Consider the following 23,196-nt stretch of genomic DNA (forward strand, 5'->3'; position numbering starts at 1 on the left):
GTGTGTGTGTGTGTGTGTGTGTGTGTGTGTGTGTGTGTGTGTGTGTGGGCAGATGGGGCATGAGGGGGGCAGACGGTGAACTAACCGCACCGTGCTGCTGCTAGTCGACGCCTGGACGGACGGATGAGATCGGGCTTTGTGTCCGCTGAGACGGGCCCTCTCCCGCCCTGGACGGACTACTGCAGGCGAGAAACAGTTTGGCGTCAATCACTCTCTGTCACACCTCTCAGATGTACGGTTATTGATTGTATTGATCATATTATAGGCCTATTCATTGCTGGGAAAGTAAAACGCCATCAACCCCACCGGCATTAACACGCACAGCAGCGGGGAAACCAAACCAACCCGTCCTTAAAGAAAAAAATACTCTCAATTGATTAGGATTGGCGTATTTGAAAGCTTTCGTTTATTTGTCAATGCAAAGCTTGTGTTGTCCTGTTGAGACAAGAGATCGGCCGCTTTACAACCTATCAGATATTGGCTTGTAGTCTATAAACCGTGTTTAATGCCTCTCCCTGTTCCCCTAACCAAGCGGTTTACTTTATTTAGCTTCTTCAAAACGTCTCAGAATAAACTGCCCGATTGAATCCAGAGAGCACAGCTTCTGTCAAACATTTGCTGCTTAAGAAAATAAAACGAGTTCGCGATGCAAATGAGAAAAAAACGAGCCACTGAGGGAAAAGTTAAGAGAAATGTCCGCGGCGTTGAGAAATATAGAAGAACATAAACGTTTATTGGACGGTTGTTACATGTTCTATTAGTGATGATGCTTTCAGTGAAGCCACACACACGGTCTCTTTAACTGTTTTAATTGTCCGGAATTTTTTTTTTATTTAATACATTTTATTATGAGCATGTGTTTTACCGTTTAAGCTTTTATTTGATCAGAACCGGAACGGTCTTTTGCCTGAAATACCATACGTGCGACCTGCTATTGTCTAAATGACTATTAATAGTGTGAGAAGTTTTAGACTATAATGAAAACCTTTTTTTTTTTTCACTAAACAACATTGTTAGACAGTTAATCTTTTTTTTTTTTAACGGGTATCATCGTACTGAAGTTTAACTGAGGACTAACTTAATAGTAACAATTCAGTCTGTGTCAGTTTCTATTGCCGGACATTTGAATAAATGATAATGTCTAAATGGGAAAATATGTAACTGGAACTATAAGGTGTCGCTAGAACGATTCTCTGCTCAGATTTACCTCATTTATAAACACACACACACACACACACACACACACACACACACACACACACACACGCACTCTCTCTCTCTCTCTCTCTCTCTCTCTCTCTCACAGCTACAGAGAGTATAATGTTGAAACACGTTTCTGTATGATTAATTTACTTAAGTAAATAAAGTTGATTTTGAAAAGTTTAAAGACTAATTTAATACTGACTAATCAGAATAATCAGCACCTTTAACACCAATCTGCTGCTGTGTGAGATTAGGAGGCCTTTTCCAAACTGGCACGAGGCAATTAGTGAAGGTTTACCAAAGTAAGACTGTGCTCCAAATGACTAAATTACTCTCCAAATGAAGAGCTTGGATATGGAGATGCATCAAATCAACAGACGTATTGTCTGACTGCTTATATGTGTGTCATTATTATTTATTCATATTTATCACGAGACCTTTATACTCAATAGCAGGCAAAGTGGAGGGATGTAATCATGATGATATGCAGGGCTTCAACATTTAGTTTAAAAATTGATGTCTCACATTAATTTTTTAACAAGTGTTGCAGCACTGCATCCTAGCACGATCATATAGTTTGGTGAAGTTAAAAAAAATGAGACATGATTGATCATAATGGGGGTTTGGTCATAACTGCCACTAATATCTATTTCTATGTCGTGAAAGGTCATTTCAAATATAGTTTTGTAATTTGCATTTCTACATTATACTGTGCTATATTTGAATGTTTTCCCATGCCCACACACATTCACTCTCATTTATACGGAGTGTGAAAATATTTGACTCCAGTGTGCCAACGTGAGATCTGTCTGTTAGAGAGAGAGAGATGACCAGGGAGCAGACATGTAATAAGGGTGGAAGGCAACTGATCTTGCTCTGCTGATGCTTGTACAGAGAAGAGAAAGAAGGGGGAGGAAGGAGGAAGGCAGCGAGCGAGGGAGAGAGAGAGAGAGAAAATGAGAGAGCCGAAGAGAGCAGAGGAGAGGAAATCAATACCGATTCAGAGTGAGTCAGATAAGCCTGAACAATGTATAGTGCAGACACACTCTATAAACCAGTCACACACACACACACACACACATACACATGTGCATGTGGAAGCACTCACACAGACACACACGCGCTTGCACGCACACACACACACACACACTGGGTGAAATGTGCTTGCATGCCTCCATAAAGGCGTATTACAAACCCCATAAAGCATTGCAACCTTTAAAATCAAATGACATCACAACCTTGGATTGCTTTGAGGATTCGCTGACATGAGCAGAAAGCACTCATTACTACGACTTGATGGGCAACTGGATGCTCTGATGCTCTTTGTCTACTGTAAGATGCTCTTAAGCTCTGAACCTTTTATGTTTGTGTTCAAATACCAGCCTCCCTGCCCTCATTTCACTACAAATATTGCAGTTGTTTTGTTTCCAATTGTCAGAGAGGCTTCGTTTTCCAGCCTCATAAATGTGATTTTTCTTCTTTTTTTTCAGCACTGGAAGTCTACACCATGCTTGTTGGTGTCAGATCAGTGCTGTCGGTATTTCGCAGGATGTTTTGGGGTGTAAACAGAATACTTCAAAACCACTTACATGCTTTGTGCAGTGGTGTTTAGGGTGTGTGGTCCTCAGCTGTTAACCACAGATTTTACTTTGCTTACCTAAGATGCTGTTACAAGCTCTAACACCACCGCTCTCTGCTTCTCTCTTTCTTCCCCTCTCCCCTTCGTCTCCCTTATACTTATCAATTATTAAGGTTGGTATTGATCCTTTCACTATCCTGCCTCTATCTGGCTGTTCACACAAAGACCAAACCTGCCTACCCTCACTCAATCAATGGCATCTCCCTGCTCTTTTTCCACATGTCAGTTTTGCTTTTCTCGCTTTTGCTCTTAAGTCGGGCTGAATGAAGTTTTGTACATCCAATTTAGTCCATTCGGATTCTTCCGAAATATGAGAAACAACAGGCTGATATTAATCTTTCATGCCACAAGCAAGTTTGATGGGCATTCAAAGATGGGCCTGGTGAGAGGGCAGAGACAGTGGAAAATGGCTGTGTGCATTGTTGGACTTTATGAAACAGCTCTCATTCATCCTCGTTCTCCAGGCAATGATTTTTGTTTTGTTTTGTTTTGTTCTGTGGCGCCGATCTCCTGAAGCCAAACAACCTGCCTGCCTGTTGCCACGTTAACCAGTGAAAGATTAGTGATATTATTGCCATATGCTGCAGAGAGAGAGAGAGAGAGAGAGAGAGAGAGAGAGAGAAAGCACCAGGGAGTGGGAGAGGAGGGGGTTGGAAAGGGGAAACGGCCTTATTGATCTCCTATGTGCAAAGCCAGGCAAACATGGAGAGGACAGACACTATTAATGACACTCACAGCCTCAGCTACTAATCCTCATCTATCCATCTATCTATCCATCTATCCATCTATCCATCTATCCATCTATCCATCTATCCATCTCACCGTCTCACATTAAAACCCCTCTGATTCAACGTTTTACAACATAAAAACCGGGCTACCAAGTAGAGTGAATACTTTTTTATAGGCACCTTATTTATCACTTATGTAAAGCCACTGTAGTGATTCCGCTGAATCTAATGTTGTTGTCCATAAACTGTGATGGATTACAAGGAAAAGAGGGATATCAACGGTATAACTGTGATTCATTTTACTCTGATAAGGACACTACTCTTCTGAGTTATGATCACATGGTGCTATTCACAGGCAAAACAGGGCAGAATTCTCATTAATTGTATCACCCTTTGTGTTATTCAAGATCAGAAACTCTGTATGTTCTTCTCTGTACTGGTCCCTGTTAGCACTTCCCATCCAAGCTGCAATCAATATTTCATCAGAACAGTTTTACCTTGTGGTTTCATTGAAATAGATCTGGGGATCATAAATGGGCAGCGTTGGAGCATTGGAGCCATGTTTTTAACGTTTTTTAATTTATTTTTTACATCTATTATTAAAGTAATTGTGTCCTGTATGATCAGTGTTTTACAGGTTGTTTAATCCAATGAAAATCACGATGACAGCCTTGGAAAAAGCGTCTGTCCTGCATCACACCAGCGATCATACCTGTCTATGTTCTAAATTTAGAGCTTTTACTAGCCGGAGAGACCGTGCGGTTATTGCGTCTTTCAGCTCCGATACGAGTATTGATCTGTGTGCCACATTTAAAAAGGAGAGTGGGAACTGGCGTATTGATCAGGCAACCTGGGGTCACCCCGCTTCTCCCGCGCAACTGGTTGGCTCATGTAACCCCACCACCGCTGTGTGTTAATAGTCGGACAGAGAGAGGGAGAAAAAAAAGGCGTCGTGGAGGGCAACTATTTCGAGGTTTATTGTGAATTAATGGCGATTTGCTATGTGCCGATCAAAAATATAGGCCTGCAAATTTAGTCAACAACAGCCAGCGTGGACGCAAATGTTCACGCCCATTAAACCATTAAAGTATTTGTTTTATAGAGCTATACATTCACTACAACTTGACTTTTCTTTTTCTATGTACAATTTATATTTGTTTCAGGTATCTTTTATGAAATAAAGATTTCATTTTAGTGGTGAAGCTGCTGTGCCTCTGCGCGCTCTGTTTTAATCGGTTGAACTGTCCGTGGTGCTGAATCTTTCAGGCCTCCGCAAGTTCAGTGTGCCTGATAACAGCCTGGTTTGGAAAAAAAACAACGGAAGGTGGCCGGCCTGTTACTCTAAGATGGATCAGTTTTATTGTGAAATAATAATACTGAAGGGACAGAAACCCATCTTACCGGCCAGCCGGAGAGCAGACATCCGTTGAAACTCGGGCTCCTGCAGCCACTTCCACATCCGCCTGAAGGTCTCCCGGCCTGACTTGAGCTTACTCCAGGGTTTGGGGTTCCGTAGCAGGTCTGAGAGGGTTCCCTGCGACCGGCTCAAGATCCTCTGGGCGAATATGGCCTGAGGGATGGAGTACCGCTTTAACTCAGCCGTTATCCGCTGAGCAACTTCCTTTGTGTTGATTTCTTCCCCCTGCATGCCTGATCCCGCCTGCCCGGCTCCGTGACCGTGCCTCTCTCGGTCCCCCAGCATCACTGCGCCGTTCGCCTGTGAGTGGAGGTGACTGTGCGGGTGGTGGTGCATGCCGTTGATGTTGGAGATCATACCGTGGCCGTGGCCCCCTAAACTCCTAGCCAGGTGCTCCTGGTCACTCCGGGACAGCATAGAGGCGTGGGACTCGAACCCTGACACCGGAGAGAGCATCTTGCCGTCATTGGAGAGGTGTGCGCTCGGACCGTAGGCTGACAGCGGCTGCTGGGAGTTGTGCAAAGAACCCAGCCCGCTGGACAGCGGGGAGAGCGAGCTGTGGCCCATGCCGGACACGGACATCTCTTTGGGGTAGTGACTGTACAGATTGCCTATGGAGGCGAGCCCCCGGTGGTCTTCCCGCATCAGCGTGAAGCTGCCGCTGACGTTCCCGGCGGAGAGTCGTTGGTGGGCGGCAGCATGGTGGTGTGAGTGCGGGTGGTGGAACTTATCCGAGACGGTGGATATCGGAGGTAGATGCTGCAGAGGGGTCAGTGTGGTGTACGTGTTGCTAAGGCTCATCCCGGTATCGCACATGCTGATGGACGGGTGCAGGTGTCCGGACAGCGCTGACGGATCTGTCCGGTAGTCCCCGCTGGAGCCCTCCAGGAGTGAGGCCATGCCGGAGACCATGGCTGACCGCGCACCGGGACCATGTGAGACCAGATTCCGGGGAGCGGAGCTGGGAGACGGCGACGGCCGTGCGTGCGGAGAGCTCATGAGGTCTCCCGCATGGGAGTGCGAGGAGACGCTGTGGAGGTTCTCCATGGTGAGCTCCATAGCTGAAAGGATACGCGTTCCCCCTGTCCCACCCTCCCCACCCTCTCCCCCTGTCTCTACCTCTCGCTCCTGTCTCTCACGCTCGCTCAGAGACGCGCTCCCTAGCCCTCCTGGAGAGATAAAATGACCAAACCGTTTGAATGCCAATCCATTGATCAAAACTCTCCGATAAATTCGGTGTGGTGCAGATAAGTTCTGATGTTCCGAGGGAGGTACAGAACCGAGCGTCTCCGCGGCGCCGTAGCGCTTTATGCATTCATGTGGATGGGAGCTCTCCGGGGCTATATCTCATCTCTGGTCCAACAGCGCTTCCACTAAGAGCAGGCTGAGCCGCGTGTCAGAGAGATGGGAGCGCGCCTCTGTGTATTTAAAATGCGGGGCGGGTACGAGCAGAGTTCTTTTTAATAGTCTTCCTCACTGCCATGAAAACACGTCCGGTGAAATCACAGCGTCTCACAACGGATAACTCACAAATATCAACTATTATGGATATCATTTAGTTTTGACAAGTTGTAAATATGTAAAATAGCAACTTACGTTTGTGTATGGGCGTGTGCGCACATGTAGCCCGCGTGTACCTGTACACACATGACAATCAGACAGGTGATGGCCTGACGTGAATATGCGTAAAATACAGTCAGTATCAGTTTCCAGATACAGGAGTTCCTTACAGATAAACTTTGTTTTCCCACGGACTGTATGGTTTTGCATTTATGCGCTTAGTGATAAACCTGATCGAAGTATTGATTGACAGAGATTAATGACGTGGCGCAGGCCGGTAAGAGGGGGGTTGGGAGGGGGTGAAGGAGGTCACAAAGTGAGTTAGGATCCCAAAGCTGCAGACCAATGAGAGAACAGCCCGCTGGTTTGGTTTATGCGAAGTTCAGCAAGGCCGGAGATGAAGTTCCGTGTTTGCTTTTATCTGCTTTGAACAATTCTTTCCATAAATAATATTGTGTCAACTATATTTTTCATATGACACACCCAAAAAAAACATAGCCCAAAGGAAAGTGGACTTCAGCCTTACAGGGCAAGATGTTTTAAATGATATATAATTCATATTATAGATAAAACCCATAACCATAAAGAAATAGACTTGTAATATATGTGATGTTAAATCAATCGTTTGGATCACTAATAATGTAGTAGTGTAATATAAAAAATAACTTTTAAACAATACTATTTAAGGTATTATTATTGTTATTAGTGTTATAATAATAATAATAATAATAATAATATAAGCCTATGTTTCTTGTATTGTATTGTGTATTAAATATGAGTTTTCATTTATTTATTTTACAGTCAGATCTTCAGTGTGTTAGCTGTCTATAAGCTCTCTACTGTTCGGGGAGCATCGTGCTCTCTGCCGGGATTGATGCATGTTGGGTCCATCCGCTTCTTCAGCCACGGCTGACATGCAGGTGCTGACTGTTTTATCTGAGTCTCCGTGTGTGTGTGTCTATGTGTGTGTTTACATGTGTGTATTAAGGACATTTAAGAAGTAGTTGTGACAATTTGTTGTGTTAAATAGTCTCTTTTTCTTTTTAAATTGTATAGATTTTTTAAAATAGTTCTCAGGGATTTAGTTTGCTGCACGGGAAAAATTAAGAAATTACATCGAAAAGAAAGATATTTAAAGTTATTTTCTTTCGCATTATTGACTTTGTTCATTAACGATTAACAGAACAGAATATTCACAGAAAGAAAGGCAGCCTGCCTTTAATTCAACCGTGACAATTGTCAGCCAAAGTAGCTAAATAAAGCTAAAATAGCTTTTTAGAAAAGGAGGTTTTACAACTTAGTCAATACTTAGAATTAATTTAAACAAGGCAATTAAACAATGGTCCTTGCCATTGGATGTTGAACTCTGCCCCAAAAGGCACCAAAGGATTTTTTCGATCTTTTTAAAAGCCTGAAATAAACCTAAATATAATTTTCAATATGAGGTTTCTTATTTTTTTAGAATTAAAGAGCATAACCGAGCAGACACGCGTACACTCAGACACACACACTCACACACACTTTCTGTGAGCATATGTAATATTCTGAGCGACGGGCCTCCTATCCTTCATGCCAAAATAAACTTTAAAGATAAAGACTGAGCCGAAGCTTATTAATTACACATTTTCTGCTTTTATTTGCCAGATTTTAATCGCGAATTCATCGGGTCACCTTCTTTTTTTAAACAAAGCATAACCTGTAAATGAAACCGGAAAAGTCCATCCAACTGTTATTCCTGGACATCATAAAGCTCGGTGGTTAGGCTGTTTCCCCTAAAGTTCAGAAATTGATCGCAGCGTTCAATATATTGATCATCGATCACTTCAATCTCGCTCGGCGTAGTTTCCTAAACACAGAGGCATTTCTGTGAGATCGTTTCAGTGTTTAGGCGTTGACCTGTAGCACGTGAATGACTAGCAGCAGATATTTGTTGAATAAAAAAAAACGGTGTTGTTTTATTATCTTATTGAGCAAAAGGCCATTAAAAACGTGTGCTTCCTCCTCCTTTCAATAAGGTTATAGATATCCGCGTGGGCCTGTATTTCAGCTTCTTCCCAGGCAAGAAGTTATTTCAATGATGAGAATGAAAACAAAACATTCTTCCTCTTTATTTCATCAGAAATGTGTTTTATTCGTCGTCCGTCCTATCTGTTACAGTAACACAAAGTACCGATAGAGTCGTTTTGGTTTTAACACATTTCTTTGCACTACAAGGCTGTTATCGTGGTTTGCTCGCGACGATAATTCAAAAATGCAGATTAAATGTCATTTGACTTCAGGTGAGATTCGAGTGTTAGATAAAGCAATATAACAGTGCATCTATAAATTATTTATTTACCTATTTAAATTAAATATCGGCAGAATGACGGGTATTTTTTGTGTGCATCTCCCCTATATCCACCTTTTATATGTTTGTATTTCTTCAGTATTTTCCATAATTCACAGTCACCCTGTCAGCAAAATTTACCACCTGTTCATCTTACAGAGAGATTGGTGAGTTAATTGTGTCAAAAAATAATTATCAACATCTAACAAGCCATGTCGTTATGCTGAAGTGCACTGCGAGTATCATTAGAGGACACTGCAGCTTATTTATGTGCAAATACAGTATAGCTGACAAAAAGTGCCATCTGCTTATCTGCTGTCTAGCCAACATAACACATGGAGTTGATTGAATGTTTTACAAATGTTGTATCTTGTGATGACTAAGCCAAAGCTAAAACGGTACATTCAAATGCAAAATAACAAAAAGTGTAATGAAATCTGTACATGTTGGCCGGAAAGAAGAAAGTTCACCTGCTTATTTTCTTCACATGCTTATTTTCAAGTTGAAACAAATTACAAAAGTCCTGGAGCTACAACAGACATTTGCTGCAGGCTGACTCAAGCTTTCCACACCTTTGTTTAAAACTTTACATTTATAAATAATATTTCATTATACATGATTATTATTTATTTGTCCCCCCACATTGGCTTTTGCCACCTCAATAGTCTGGCCTTTTTTTTTTATAGAGCTGCACATCTTCTGTGGCAGAAAGCCGAGGCATGTCTGTCACATTTCTTTGTGTTATTTTATTTCATCAATGCATTCTGAATATGTCATTGCATACATATGGGAAATAATTTGAGGTTTAAGGGCATTAAAGGGAAATTCAGCTTTTTGAAATTTCTTACAAAGTCAATACCATGCATGGTTTGTGTTTTAATAAGAGGCAGACAGACAAGACACTTATTTTACTGCAACAAGAACATCATTAAAAAATACAATTTCATCTCCAGTGTTTTGTATGAAACCTGACACATGAGATATTACAGATTTATAAAGCAGCATCTGTTGTAGTGCATATTTTTACATTGCCATAGTAGGTATTTTGTCTACCTTGCTTCTGTTGCAGTAGCTGTATTTAAAGAAAATACATCAACTTTATGAAGTGAGGACTCTGAAAACACAATCTATCATCAGCTTTTTCAAGATGAAAGAATACAAGTCACCCTTGTTAAAATCTAATAAATCTGACCTGGAAGGAAATTAAACAATATTATAGAAAATATAACAAAACACATTATTTCATCTCAGGAGCGTCTGTGATTATGAAAGAATGAAAATGCACGTAAGACATTAATAAAAGTAAAGATTTTTAGATTTGTAACTATACAGCGGTGCAGTATTGTAAATCAAGAACATAACAACAAAATCCAAAAGACCATGTGTGTCATTTATTTCTGAGTCATATTTTCTAGCGTTTCACCGCAAAGAGACGGTGACATTTTCGTTAGTCATATCTCTTCATCAACTGAAAATGCACAGGAGTACAACTTGTCCAGCATCCATACCCGCTCAGACACCGGTTGCTAAGTAACAGAAGGAGAGATGTATTGAGACAGAATAGTCAATCAATTCTCCTGCTAGGTGTGTGTGCGTGTGTGTGTGTGTGTGTGTGTGTGTGTGTGTGTGTGTGTGTGTGTGTGTGTGTGCACGCCTGGTGTTTGTCTTAGTATTGCACAGTTATATTGTTTCTGCAGTTCACTGTATGTTTGTATGTGGATATTTGAATTATCCCTTTATTTTAAGCAATCAAATATTGGAAAGTAGATTACAATATAAACGGATCAGATCACAAATTATAGGGTAGTTTACCACACTTGTCATTTCAACCACTTAATATCGAGAGCAACATAATCTTCAACCGTTTTAAATCCAAAGGGCAAAGGTCGCCTGGCGTCTCCTCCAGGGATTATCTGCTTTTTAGCACATCACTCTACAGTTAGAGGCTTATACAAGGGAAACTCTTATCTTCACCATACAGAGCCAAAGTAACTGATTATTAGTCAGCTGCACCACTGGAAGACCTTACCCAAAAGGGATGCATTGGACATCATTCGCTTGTCCCGGATCGAAAACACAAACAAAAACAAACGTGACTGACCTCTTGCTTGAGTTTGTTGCTCTTGTTCAGACTCTTCGTAAAAACATATTGTTGAACTGTTGACATGCTGAAAAGAAATCTTCTGTTTTTGATGATTAATTCAACAGACGAAAGAGGGTTATTTGTGTGTGTGTGTGTGTGTGTGTGTGTGTGTGTGTGTGTGTGTGTGTGTATTTTGTTTTTCTCATCCGTACAGAGGGCCGTATGTTGACAGACTCTAATGCCCTTTGAGACAAATTAGTGATTTTTGGGTACATAAATAAAATTAGCCATAGTGAGCCTGGTTTATGCCTGGGAAGGTAGTTGATCGTGATGTGGAAACGGCAAATCAAGACAAATCACATATGAAAAAACACTTCAATCAGCTTAGCTTTCCTAACTTCTCCATGAAAGTACGTGAGATTTATGTTCCCCAGGCTTCAATGTTCACTAACCGAGCTTCCAATGCTTAAGAGATTGGTATACTATAACCAACAAATATTGAAGTAAATGTAAAGCTCAACTTTAAACCACTTTCTCCATGTGTGTTTCCTTCAGGTCTCTTACAGCAGGAGGCAGAGAAATATGCTGGTTTCATACACTCCATCGATTTTGCCCTCAAACAAAGACAGACAGAGAGAGATGGAGGCAGGGAGCGGAGGAGAGAAATGAGAGATGGATGAAGAGCACTTGCCAAGGTAAACGTTCTTGTTTTATCTAAAGCACGGCCACATAGATTCTGTTTGCCGATTATTGGCAACTAGGAGAAACAAGGAAGGGCTTTTAATATTGGGAGAATTCAAACGTTCGAAACGCTCATGAAGCAGGCTTCGAGCTCCAAATGCGGGAAAAAAATGGCGTTTACTCTGCGAATGAGTGTGACACAGAGCAACAGAGCGAGGGACGGAAGCTGAGAGCAACAGGGAAGATGAAGAAGAAGGGAAGAGAGAGAGAGAGAGAGAGAGAGAGAGAGAGAGAGAGGAAGGGAGAGAGGAAGGGCTGGTGTTAAGGTGATTAGTCTGGTGGGTTGGCGATAGAGAGAGTTGATCAATAACCTATCGATCTCCCATTGCGAGTGTCAGGGGGGTAGTGGGAAAGAGAAGGAGGGTGAGAGGGCGAGAGAAAGGATAGGGAGGGAGTCGGTCCTGACTTGACTTTTAAAAATCCTTTACTCTGCAGATGACAAATAACCCATTAGATTGCAGGAGAGCCGGACAATCTGGAAATCCTTCCTGCTGCACACACACACACACACACACACACACACGCATGCTGGTGCATTTTCTAAATGTTTTCTGAATACTTTTCTCACTTTCAAATTAGCATGGTACAGACGATTTGTTGATATGGCTGCATGCAAAAGAAAAATCATTTCTGTAAGTAGTGTGGAGGAACTATTGAGCTCAATGCAGTGAAGTTACTTAGCAGACCACTATTTCAAAGAATTCCTCTAGGCAGAAATATTCACCGAAGCAAGTCTCACTCGATACTCACCCTGAAGCCTTTTTAAATGCTCTGCAATAAGTCTATTAGAAACGGGTGACAAATTTCAATGCAAACAAAAGCAGAAAAGAAAGAAAGCTGGCAAACTCCACTTACTTTTCTTTGTGCAGATTTTGGGCTGCAAAAAGACAGATGTGTTGCATCCAAGAATGTGTCAGTGAATATTCTCTGTTCAGAGCATTAAACAGCAAGATGATGCAAGATCTTGTACAAATAATCAGATGATGACAAACATGGCTGTTAACCACCCGGTCCCTCAGGCCTCCTCGCAGCCGAGCTCAGCGGATATTGGAGTCTGAAAAATGAATACTGAGAGATCATTCTTTAAAAAAAAAAACAGCTAACACAACAAGCTAATGAAATGAGTTGACACAGAAAGATGACACCGTGTGTGTGTGTGTATTTCTGTGCAGGTGTCTTTGTATGTGTGTCACCAGTAAAGAGGTCATGATGTTACAAGGTTTGTCGCTCCCTGGTGTAATCTGGACCATGCAGGCCGGGGTCAGAGTTGAGGGGTGAGAGGTGAAGGCTCACTTTTGGTCCCTGAAAATACCACAGAAGCCCAGAGGACGGATGTCAGAGTAATAGAGGAGGGGATGGTTATTGAACAAGCCATCATTTTTATTGTCAGCTCCCATATACCGGAAGTCTTTCACTACAGCGGGTTGGGTTAAAGCCCCCAAAGTGGAGTCAGGTTGTCAGTGCAGGTATGTGATATTTCTCCATCGAAATGAAAACACGTCCCTTTTCTTCTCATGAATCACCGCTGTGCTCCGCTTTCTCTTCGCAGAGGCTTTGGAGATTTGATGGCGGAGAGTGATGGATTCTCCTGGCATTGGGGCTCAGCTCTCAAACAACCATTATCATTACGGATCCTGCTGATTTGGACAAATGGAGAGGGCTTTTGATATTTGAGGGAAGCCATGTATAAGAATGGTTAATGGGCAAAACACAGCCTCTTTGTCCGGTCATCTCCTTCTCACCCACGCTCGGCTCTCCCATCATTCAACCCGTTTCCATTTCCTAATTTTCCTCTCGTTTCTCCTCCTCTGCCTGGCTCTCTCCTTCCTATGTCCTTGTCTCCTGTGTGCCACTACTCTCCCCTCCATGCCTCCCTCTACCTGCTCAGAGAGCCCCTCCCCCACCCCCCAGTGTCTCAGTCTCTCAAATTAATGTAGAGATATTGACAAGTGATGGGCCTGCAGGCATAGATCATCAGGAGGGAGAGGGAAAGAAAAGAAGGCTGGGATGTGGCCGTGCCAAATGGATGGAGGGGTTTCCCTATCATCCACCCTACAGCTAGCGTTCTCTGGTTGCCCAGCAGACATCCACCAGCTTCACAACGTCCACCGAAGTCCTTCATCGGTTGATTCACTTTCTCCATGACTCAGAAAGCGTTCGAGATGGAAGCAAGAAGAAGAGGCAAACAAAAAATGACTATGCACATAAATATCCCCACCCTCCACACTTCACTTCATCCTATGTAAACTGGATAAGGTGCTGCTAACAATGTGCAAAGGGCCAGTTTGTCAATATGCCAATTACATAGATGAGGGTATAGAAAGGGCAAATGATAGCCAATCATTGAAGTGCTTTTACTGTCCTCGAGCCAGACCTGACCCCATGACCCCGTTTGATCACCCTCAGGCCAAAGGTCTCCTCTCCAGGGGTCAGAGGGCACGGCCAGAGAGAGAGAGGCGTTGCTATGGTAACAGCACTGGCCGAAGAATGGCAAGGTGTGGCAATCGGGAGGAGAGGGGTCAATGTGGATGGGCCGAGCAGTGATGCGGTGTTACTCCACTTGTTTCCAGGTGTGGCTGTCAGGTTCAGTAACCATCTCAATATGATGTCATGCTTCTAACACATGCAAATGAACTCAGTTCATTTATCAAAAGTGCTTCACTGATTTGATTACTTATTTGATGCCATGCAGCATTTCAAGAAGTTAAGAAAACTAGATATCAAGATGCTGAACTCTAGTGTTTGACTCCAAGGTTTGATGAAATGTAATTGTTAACATTCAGGTGAGTCTTTTAATTAAAGGTGCTTTGTTTCATCTGTTTTATAAATAAAACAACTTTTTAATTACTGGTGGAATGTAACGATTTACTCTTGTACTGCACTTAAGTACACTTTTGCGATACTTGTGCTTTACTTGAATACTCCCAATTTATGCTGCTTTACACTTTTATTCACTACATTTCAAAAGGAAATGTTTTATTTTACTCTATATTCATCTCGAAGCTATAGCTGTCAAAGAATACTGTTGATGCGAAAAGGTTGCCATTCTCCCTTTTCACCAGGCACATCAAGGGAAGTTATGCCTCATTATACAGGTAGATAGATCTGCACGTAATGATGTTCTGTTATATTTGGTTTTCTCATTGCTATGTAATGAGTGCCCATAGATAGATTGTGATGTCAGCAGTAACTTAGATATCTTGTATTAATGGTGTGTCCATTATTCTGTGTGAATTTGGGCTCTTGCTCGGTTTACCTCACCCTACATTTACCTGGGCAGGTGGTAGGTTCCAACTTCTTTGGTGGCCTTTTTCTTCAGTTAAATTCAGTGTTATTAAAATGACCACATTTCATTTTTGTCCTTTCTTTCATTAAACTTTCTGTTAACAAATGCCACAATTTTTTCTTTACTTCTGCTTATCAACCTGGTTCTTCAACATCCCTTTTCTTTAAAGTTTTAAAGTTTCTGCCCTTTTATATTGGATGGTGGTACTACATGATGATTATCTTTACATTGTGGTATTGAGTTGTACCTAAGTGAAGTTTCTGAATACTTATTCCACCACTGCTTTATTCACAACCTTGAAATGTAAGGCACATCAGCTGACCTCATTCCTGTGAAAACAAATATCTGGGCAGAAGCAGAACCACTGACTATTTCATGCGTTGTTGCGCCATCTTGTGGTGGTTGTACACACAACTACTGTGGTGTTTTAATGGCTGTTTCTATTTACTCTGGGTGCTACTGGTATAAATATAACAATACTATTTATTTATTCCCACAGATGTTATGTCCTCTGCCTGTTTCTTCTTGCAAACAAATTGCTCTTCTAGAGAAAATGACAAAATATTTAGCTGATTGCCAACATTGCTGGGGACATATCACTGTCTGTGCATTTCATCTGATGCGTTCCCTACCTCATCATTGGACATTTGACAAAATAATCTTAACTCAAGACCAACTTACTGGCTTTCAAGACTTTCAGTCTCATCTCATGGTCATCACAACAATCACATTTTCTTTTCTTTTATTTAATATTTCATGAACTATGAAGTAGACAGAAAGAAGCCGCAGCGTTTCTCTACTAGTATCAAAAACAAACTCGTTTCCATCAGGAAAGAGGTCTCTGCACTCTCTTTTCACTGGAGATTCACCTTTATCCATAATCACTGCATACATAACCCAACTCCAACCACAACCCAAATCTTAACGTTCAACCAAGTCTTAAGCCTAAAATGTAATAATTTAAAGGACAACAGAGTCCCCAACTGCCAGAATGAGAGTACATGTGTAAACATTGCTAACACTCACTGAAGACACATTTGTCAGTATGGTGTTCTGACTGCTTTTGATTTGCATAATTGCAGCTATAACACTGCCTGCCTTGTGACTCACCAAATACATCCAGACAAACAAGATAGGCGAAGCTGTGTGTCCCAGCATGCACATTGCTGCAGGGGTGAACCTGTTGAAATAAGAAAGAAGTATCCAACATACAAAACTAAATAAGAAGCACGGTATAAGGAACAATAAAGACCTGTCCTGCAGACACACAGCAGATTTCTTTGCTGCCACTCTGACTTCAAGGAACCTTTTTTATATACTATACGTGATAACACGTCTCCTTGTCAAAACAACATAACCTGAAATATAACACTCCCAGATGTAGCAGCGTGCCATTGCTGTCGGTCATGTCATGTGGGAAAGACTTCGATGAAATTACGTCTTTCTTGGGCGTCTATGGCTTCTCTCAAATTGTAATAATTGCTCTGCTCAGTTTAAGCGCAATCGTATGCGGATATACGAGTATGGTCGTGGTTTTCGTTTCGGACACACCTGAGCATCACTGCAAAGCATCGAACGCCTCCACGCGCACGGATGTGGAGGTTCCCTTCCGAGAGCAGAGCAGCTGGATCGGACCGGCTGTTCCCGTTACAAACTGAACCGATACAGCGAGACCCAGCAATGACACGGAGCAATGTCTGGATGGATCGGCCTTTAGCACCGAGGGATACACCGCCACTATTGTGTCTGAGGTATATTTGTAGAATAAGGATTAAGCTAAAATAATTGGACGTATAGGCCTAAATCCTTTGTTCGTGAAGATGACTGTTCTCTTTCTTTAACTTTTTTTAAACTTTAGATTATTTTAGATTACATTTGACTTCAATGTCAGGATCCTCCAATTTGTGTCTTGCTGCAACTGTTCTCTCTCTATACTTCCAGTGGGATCTGGTGTGTGACAATGCATGGAAGGTCCCTTTTTCCACCTCCTTGTTCTTTGTAGGAGTCTTGATTGGATCCTTTATCAGTGGTGACCTCTCAGATCGGCAAGTATGTTCTTTGTGAATAATGATTATTAATAATATAATAATAATAATAAAAACAATAACAAGTTGCAGTACATGAAGTTGATCAATCATTTATGAAAAAAAGACTATTTCAAACACAATTAATAGTCCATTTTGACAGATCCTTTCCAACATATAACTTACTTTTGTTCCTCCTGTAGCTCATCCTAAAATAGCAGCTATAATTTTGGTGCTGCCTGTTCCAGTTTCAGTCTGTCTGTTTTATCTATTTATTTTTCTGACTTGTATTTAAAAATCATTCGTTCTCATGCATATCTTTTTGTTAAAATTAAGTTGAGCCTGAGATATTCGTCCACACTGACTAATCACTGCATGGTTCCTCAACAGACAGCACAATTACGATTGGATGGACATAAATAACGTCCAAAATTAAGTTTGACATTTACCATTTAAATAAGAGACGAGCAGCAGGGAACGCCAGGGTCACACTTAAACCTTCAGTGACTGTTTGTTTGTCTGACTGAATAGATTGGGAGGTGCCTTTATGATCCCTTTAAAGACTAAAAGCATAATTACCAACATTTCATTAAAATACACACCAGCCAATTATCTTGTTCACACGCAAATTAGATGGAGAGAAAAAGATGAATGTCAGTGTTGTTCTCAGTCTTCTGCTCCAGCACAACACAGCGTGGAACAAAAACCCTTCCACAGAATAATACCAACACCAACAAGTTTGTGTTTAGGCTGAGCTGCAAGTTATTCATCCCACACCACACCACACCTTTTTATTCAGTTCAAAAGTAAGACGAAGGAGCGAGTCGGATCCGGTGGAGCGGGGGTGCGTGCGCAACCAGGCGATCAAATGTAAATAACGGGGGGGAAATGATTCAGTGCAGACATTAAGCTATAGATGTTGTTGAATGAGGGTGAGGGGGGAATTATATAGTTAATTTTAATTAGTATGTCCGTTCCTACCACATCTAGCGGCATAACAACGGGAAGTCGGTGATAAAGTAGTAAAGCCCGCCTCTTGCTTGATTTGATTGGCTGCCTCGGTCAATTGGGACATTGATGAGCGGTCCGACTATGCGCCTGGAGCTGAACAGTTGAAAATATTTAAACTGTTATGCGCGTCCAAAACCGCCTGGAACACGCGGCGCGGCCCAGGAGAAGAGCGCGAACCAGGTGCGCCATAACACAGAGGCAAACAATGGTTTTACGGAAGACGCGTTTCTAGCGACGCGTCTTGGTGGGATCGGCCCTTCGGCCATTTGAACCTTTTCGTGTCCAGGCATCTCTTCTGAAGCCATACTTAAGGCTGTACAATACAGATCATTACCACAAACACTGCTCATGTTCTTTAATGGTTATTCCGGTCCCAGGTTCATTCAAACTATTTATTTAACTATACGCCATCAACGAGCGCCCATTTAGTAACAATTGAATACAATGGTTGGCCACATGGGGCAGTAATCCAACCACAGTCTAACAGTATTGTCTTAATAAGAAATTGAACTTGCCCTTTTTGATTTCAACACCTATGATCATCCTCAACTGCAACATTAGTCTGTTAGCTGGACAAACAACGAATAATATTAAAGTCAAAGGAAAGCAGATACAGATATGATATTGCATGAAATGAGACAGATTAACATTATTTTGCACAAATATCTCTAACCAGTCAGCGAATCTTGCCAACTAAAATCTCACAATCAAAGTGAATTTTTATCTAAACTCAAATGCTTCTTAAATATACAGTAGATTGCTGTATTATTGCTGATTGATTGCTTAACTGCGACATTGAAATAACTTTTAAATGCAATTTTATGTTATTTTAGAATGCAATAGATTTGTTTTTTCATGGTCTTTGATTGTATATTTTATAAATTGATTAATTGACTAATTAATTAATAATGCTCTAATAATGAAAATACAATTTTTGATTTGTTGGTTTACTGCCTAATAGTTTTCACTGATGTCTGGGGTGCTAGCAGCAAAAAAAACCCAAAAAAAACCGAGGGACTTCGAGATCGAGAAAGGAAAGAAGAGGCAGCTCATCACATACAAGTCTAACACTCGGTGTGATGGTGTACACTCACAGATTACACATGCCCTGTTCATTTCATGCTCCTGTGCATTGTCTTACAGGTTTGGCAGGAGGCCGGTGTTTTTTTCCACCATGGCCTTACTAACAGTCACTCCCTTGATCCAGGCCACCTCCGTCAGTTGGATCATGTTCTGTATCCTCAACGCTCTGAGAGGACTTGGCTACTTCAATTACTTCAATTACTTCAAGCACATGCACTTCTATTGGTCTCAAAAGAGCCCATGTCTTTATCTCTTCTTCAATATCTTCCTGTGACAAAGCGCAGCTTACTTGCTTGTAGTTTGATGCAAGCTGTACAAGGTCATTGCCTTGTGCTCAGGTAGTTGAAGGAAGCAATGAACTCAAAAGGGCTGCAGATAGTTTTCACATTGTTTATGTGTTAATTTGATATCAAATATACTGTACTGTCTCATATTAACACCATGCTCCAAATCCTCTTCTTGGTTAGGGTCTGAGATGCTGAGCCAGACTACCAGGATGAGCTTTGCTCTGCTGGGCCACTGTGTAGGTTTTGGCGTTGGATATGCCTTGTTGCCACTCGTTGCCTACTTCATACGAGGCTGGAGAATGCTGCTGGTTGCTACTGCCATCCCCGGCTTCCTATTCATTCCAGCATGGTGGTAAGTCTGGTGAATGTTGGCTGAATATAATTGGTCAATGGTATGTCCTATGTAAGGACTAGGATTTAAATTCTCCTTGTGTCTCATAACATAATGTCGGAGTGGTCCCGATGCCAATGATTGTTGTACCGCTTGTAACTTTTTTTGATTATCCTAAAACATCATAAAAGAAGAATAAAAAACACAGAGTCAGCCTTGGACGTATTGAAAAGGGAAGATAAAGTAATAAATCAAATTTAATAGATCCAAATCATTCAAAATAATGTCTACACCACTATTTGCAAACACATGATAGTTTATCCAAACCAAAGGTCAGTCAGAATCAATTCAAAAGTGATGATACTGTTTCAACTTCCAGCATAGCGGACTGTTTTTGCTTCCTCTCTGTCATCATAAAACTATGAGCATACTCTAATGTTCTCTGTGACATATAGTCCATGCATTACCAAGTACAAATACACCTCTTGAAGGGGTTTCATTCTTTTAAATAACTGCCAAAGATCAATGAAATTCTGTCCTTCAATCTCGCTAAGGTTGATTCCTGAGTCTCCTCGCTGGCTTTTGCAGAAAGGTCGTGTGGAGGAGGCTGAGCTTGTCATACGCGTTTTGGCCAAAAGGAACAGAGTCCCTGCTCCTGAGGTCATATTCAGGGCTGACGAGTGCTTGGAGCTAATGGTATTTACTCCATTTTTACTCCTCATGCTGTAGAACCTATTGTGTAGTATGAAATATAGCCAAAACTGTGAGTCAGGTGGCACTTTTGACTAGAATTACATTTCACTGCATGCAATGTGACCGTTCTGTTTCTTTTCATATATGTCTAATTCAGCAAAATAAAGGTGAAGAGGAGCAGACATACACTTATCTGGACCTGATACGCACCCCTAACTTAAGGAATATTACAATTCTGAGTGTTTTCATATGGTAATATGACTTATTTTCTTTGTTCGTAACTTTTCTGAACATGATTGTGCGTACACTTTATTCTACATCAAAGTAATTCCTTAAATTTACAGTTCCATCCATCCATCTATTTTCCTCCAGGGTCGGGTCGCGGTGGCAGCAGGCTGGCTAAATTTACAGTTACTGTATGTTTGACAAATAAATCCTCATAACTCTGATTGCCAGACTGCCACCCTGAACTTGAAAAAGATAAATAAATATTAAATGGAGGCCCTCAAAATATATTGCAAACAAGTGTAGTTTACAAAAAAATGATGAACAAGATCAGTAACAGTTAGGATGTGTTCGACTGGAGAGTTAAGAAAACGTTATGATACCTTAATTACATAAGGTTACATTTATGTTTTTAGTGTGTTGCTTTTATATATATATGATGATTTTAATGTAAAGTGTCTTTGAGTACTATGAAAACCGCTATATAAATAAAATGTATTATTATTATTATTATTATTATAAGGCACAATATAAATTCTGACTGTGAAATCCACACTTTCACATTTAAAAGTTTGTCTTAACGCTAAAGGGTTTTTCTGTGATTATTTTGTAATTGTATCAGAAAATATTAATAATTCAGATTTAGTTGTTAGTGATTTGAGAATAACAGCAGGTTCCAAATCATGTGCCAACTTTATTTTTTTGATAACAAAAATAAATCAAGGAAAATAAGTTGAAATTGCCCTTTAAATAGTTCAATCAAAACTAAAATAAACTGTAGCGTCTTCAAAGCAATTTGGTCTCAATCTGAGCTATAGGGCACCATATGGCACCGTCAAAGTAAAATGCACTTTTGAGATCAATGTATTATTCAAACACACTGCCTTCCGCCTTTATCCAGTCTTGATTTTGTATTTCTGCAGGATGTCCACTTCCATGGTCTTCTATGGTCTCTCTCTCTCAATACCAGTAACCTGAATGGAGATGTCTACCTCAACTGCTTCATTTCAGCAGCCATTGACATTGTAGTGTATGGAGCCACTTGGGCGCTAGCTAACCATGTGTCACGACCTACAATCCTCTTCTCCACTCTGATGTTCTGTGGCATCATGCTTCTCATTATCAAGCTGGTGCCTGAAGGTCTGTTTCTCAATGCAATATTGACTGAATCCGGCATCCCTGAAAGTACCAGAAGACGCTATGCGTGTGTGAGATTGTATAGGCCTTGTCTAATGATCTTGTTTGTTTTTCTCAGACATGCATGTCATGCTCCAGGTGTTAGCCTTGCTGGGAAAGACTGGTGTGTCTGCTGCTTACAGCATGATCGTTGTGTTTTTCACTGAGCTGATCCCCACGGTGATCAGGAACATGGGCTTAGGCATCGCCTCCACAGCTGCACGCATAGGCACCATCATTTGTCCCTATGTGATCTACATGGGTAAGTGTTTTTGGAGTCTTTCTGTTGTTCTTGTATTTGTGCACACTGTTGAAACTATACTTTGAGAGAGAGATTGGAATGACTCACTGTCGATGATATTAATACACTTGAGTGAACATAATTTACTCCAGCAATTTATCCTTCCTCCACAAGGTTTAGAGACTCACAAGAGACTTACAAACTTCACATGGCAATATCTAAAATCAGTGAGGTGGAGTGCCCCTTTAAATTACAAATAACCCAAAATAAATCAAAAGGGAGGCTGCTATTGGTGGAAAACCTAACCTCCTCTAAAATGTCTTTGTTGCCAAGTCACATTTTTTAAATAACTGACATTATATGTGCATACAATTGTTTTATATAAAAATGTGATTATATTTGAAACTTCAAGACAAATCTTTAGGATTTTGTTCATAATATTAAAAGCACCACAGGGTTAGGCGTCTGGTGACATTTTGGATAAGTTAGCTCCATATGAGACGTGTGTCAAGCCAACATTGACCTTCTCATCGAGGATAGGCGTAATATTACCCAGTGATTCTAAAGTCAGTCAGTAACAACACTGGGGAAAGTAGGGACTTATTCTTTACAGTTAAAAGACATAAAGCTCTGACTACATTTTACATTTGCTTGATGTGTTTGCTTGATGTGTTTGCATGATGAGCAGGTCTGTCAAGTGAAGCCAATGATATCAATGATGGTTCTGTTCCAATGCAGCAATTCATATGTTATTCATTACACCTGCGTGTGACAAGTTGAGTTTCTTTGTTTTAGGCCTTTTTTTGCAGCAGACATTTTGGCTTGTCACAGTAGTAAAAGCATAAGAGTCGTAATGGTGTGACATGTCAAAATGTCTTCTGTGAAAAAGACCTATGACTGTAACCCATGGAAATAAACAGATCAATTATAATTCATGTGCTATTTATTCTGTCTGCAGGTGTGTACAGCAAGATCCTGCCATATATGGCACAATCACCATCATGGCTGCTGCTGTTAGCATGTTGCTGCCAGACACCAGAAATCATCAGCCAGGCTAAACCCATTAGAGGACATATGGCTGTGCGTGAGTGGGTATGTGTGTGTGTGTGTGTGTGTGTGTGTGTGTGTGTGTGTGTGTGTGT

General features: G+C 41.1%; 2 protein-coding genes and 1 pseudogene across 2 annotated transcripts in view; 2 read left to right on the plus strand and 1 right to left on the minus strand.

Annotated features, from left to right (window-relative positions):
* The window catches only part of onecut3b (one cut homeobox 3b), a 10,553-nt gene extending 4,496 nt beyond the window's left edge, over positions 1-6,057 (minus strand). Inside the window, exon 1 of the mRNA XM_031855175.1 lies at positions 4,972-6,057. Within this exon, the coding sequence (XP_031711035.1) occupies positions 4,972-6,046 (1,075 nt within the window). The 5' untranslated portion in view covers positions 6,047-6,057. The remainder of the gene's footprint in view (positions 1-4,971) is intronic.
* An 8,022-nt stretch (positions 6,058-14,079) lies between these two features.
* Positions 14,080-19,577, plus strand: LOC116387615 (solute carrier family 22 member 4-like). The gene is made up of 4 exons (XM_031854876.1): positions 14,080-14,125; positions 16,652-16,734; positions 16,925-17,028; positions 19,162-19,577. Exons 1-4 carry the CDS (start codon positions 14,080-14,082, stop codon positions 19,373-19,375), a joined length of 447 nt encoding a protein of 148 aa, XP_031710736.1. The 3' UTR covers positions 19,376-19,577.
* Positions 19,578-19,734: 157 nt separating this feature from the next.
* Positions 19,735-23,196, plus strand: part of LOC116387616 (solute carrier family 22 member 21-like) — a 3,916-nt pseudogene continuing 454 nt past the window's right edge.

Source organism: Anarrhichthys ocellatus, unplaced genomic scaffold (genome assembly GCF_004355925.1).
Source record: "Anarrhichthys ocellatus isolate YVR2014 unplaced genomic scaffold, GSC_Weel_1.0 scaffold15, whole genome shotgun sequence".
Taxonomy (NCBI): Eukaryota; Metazoa; Chordata; class Actinopteri; order Perciformes; family Anarhichadidae; genus Anarrhichthys; species Anarrhichthys ocellatus.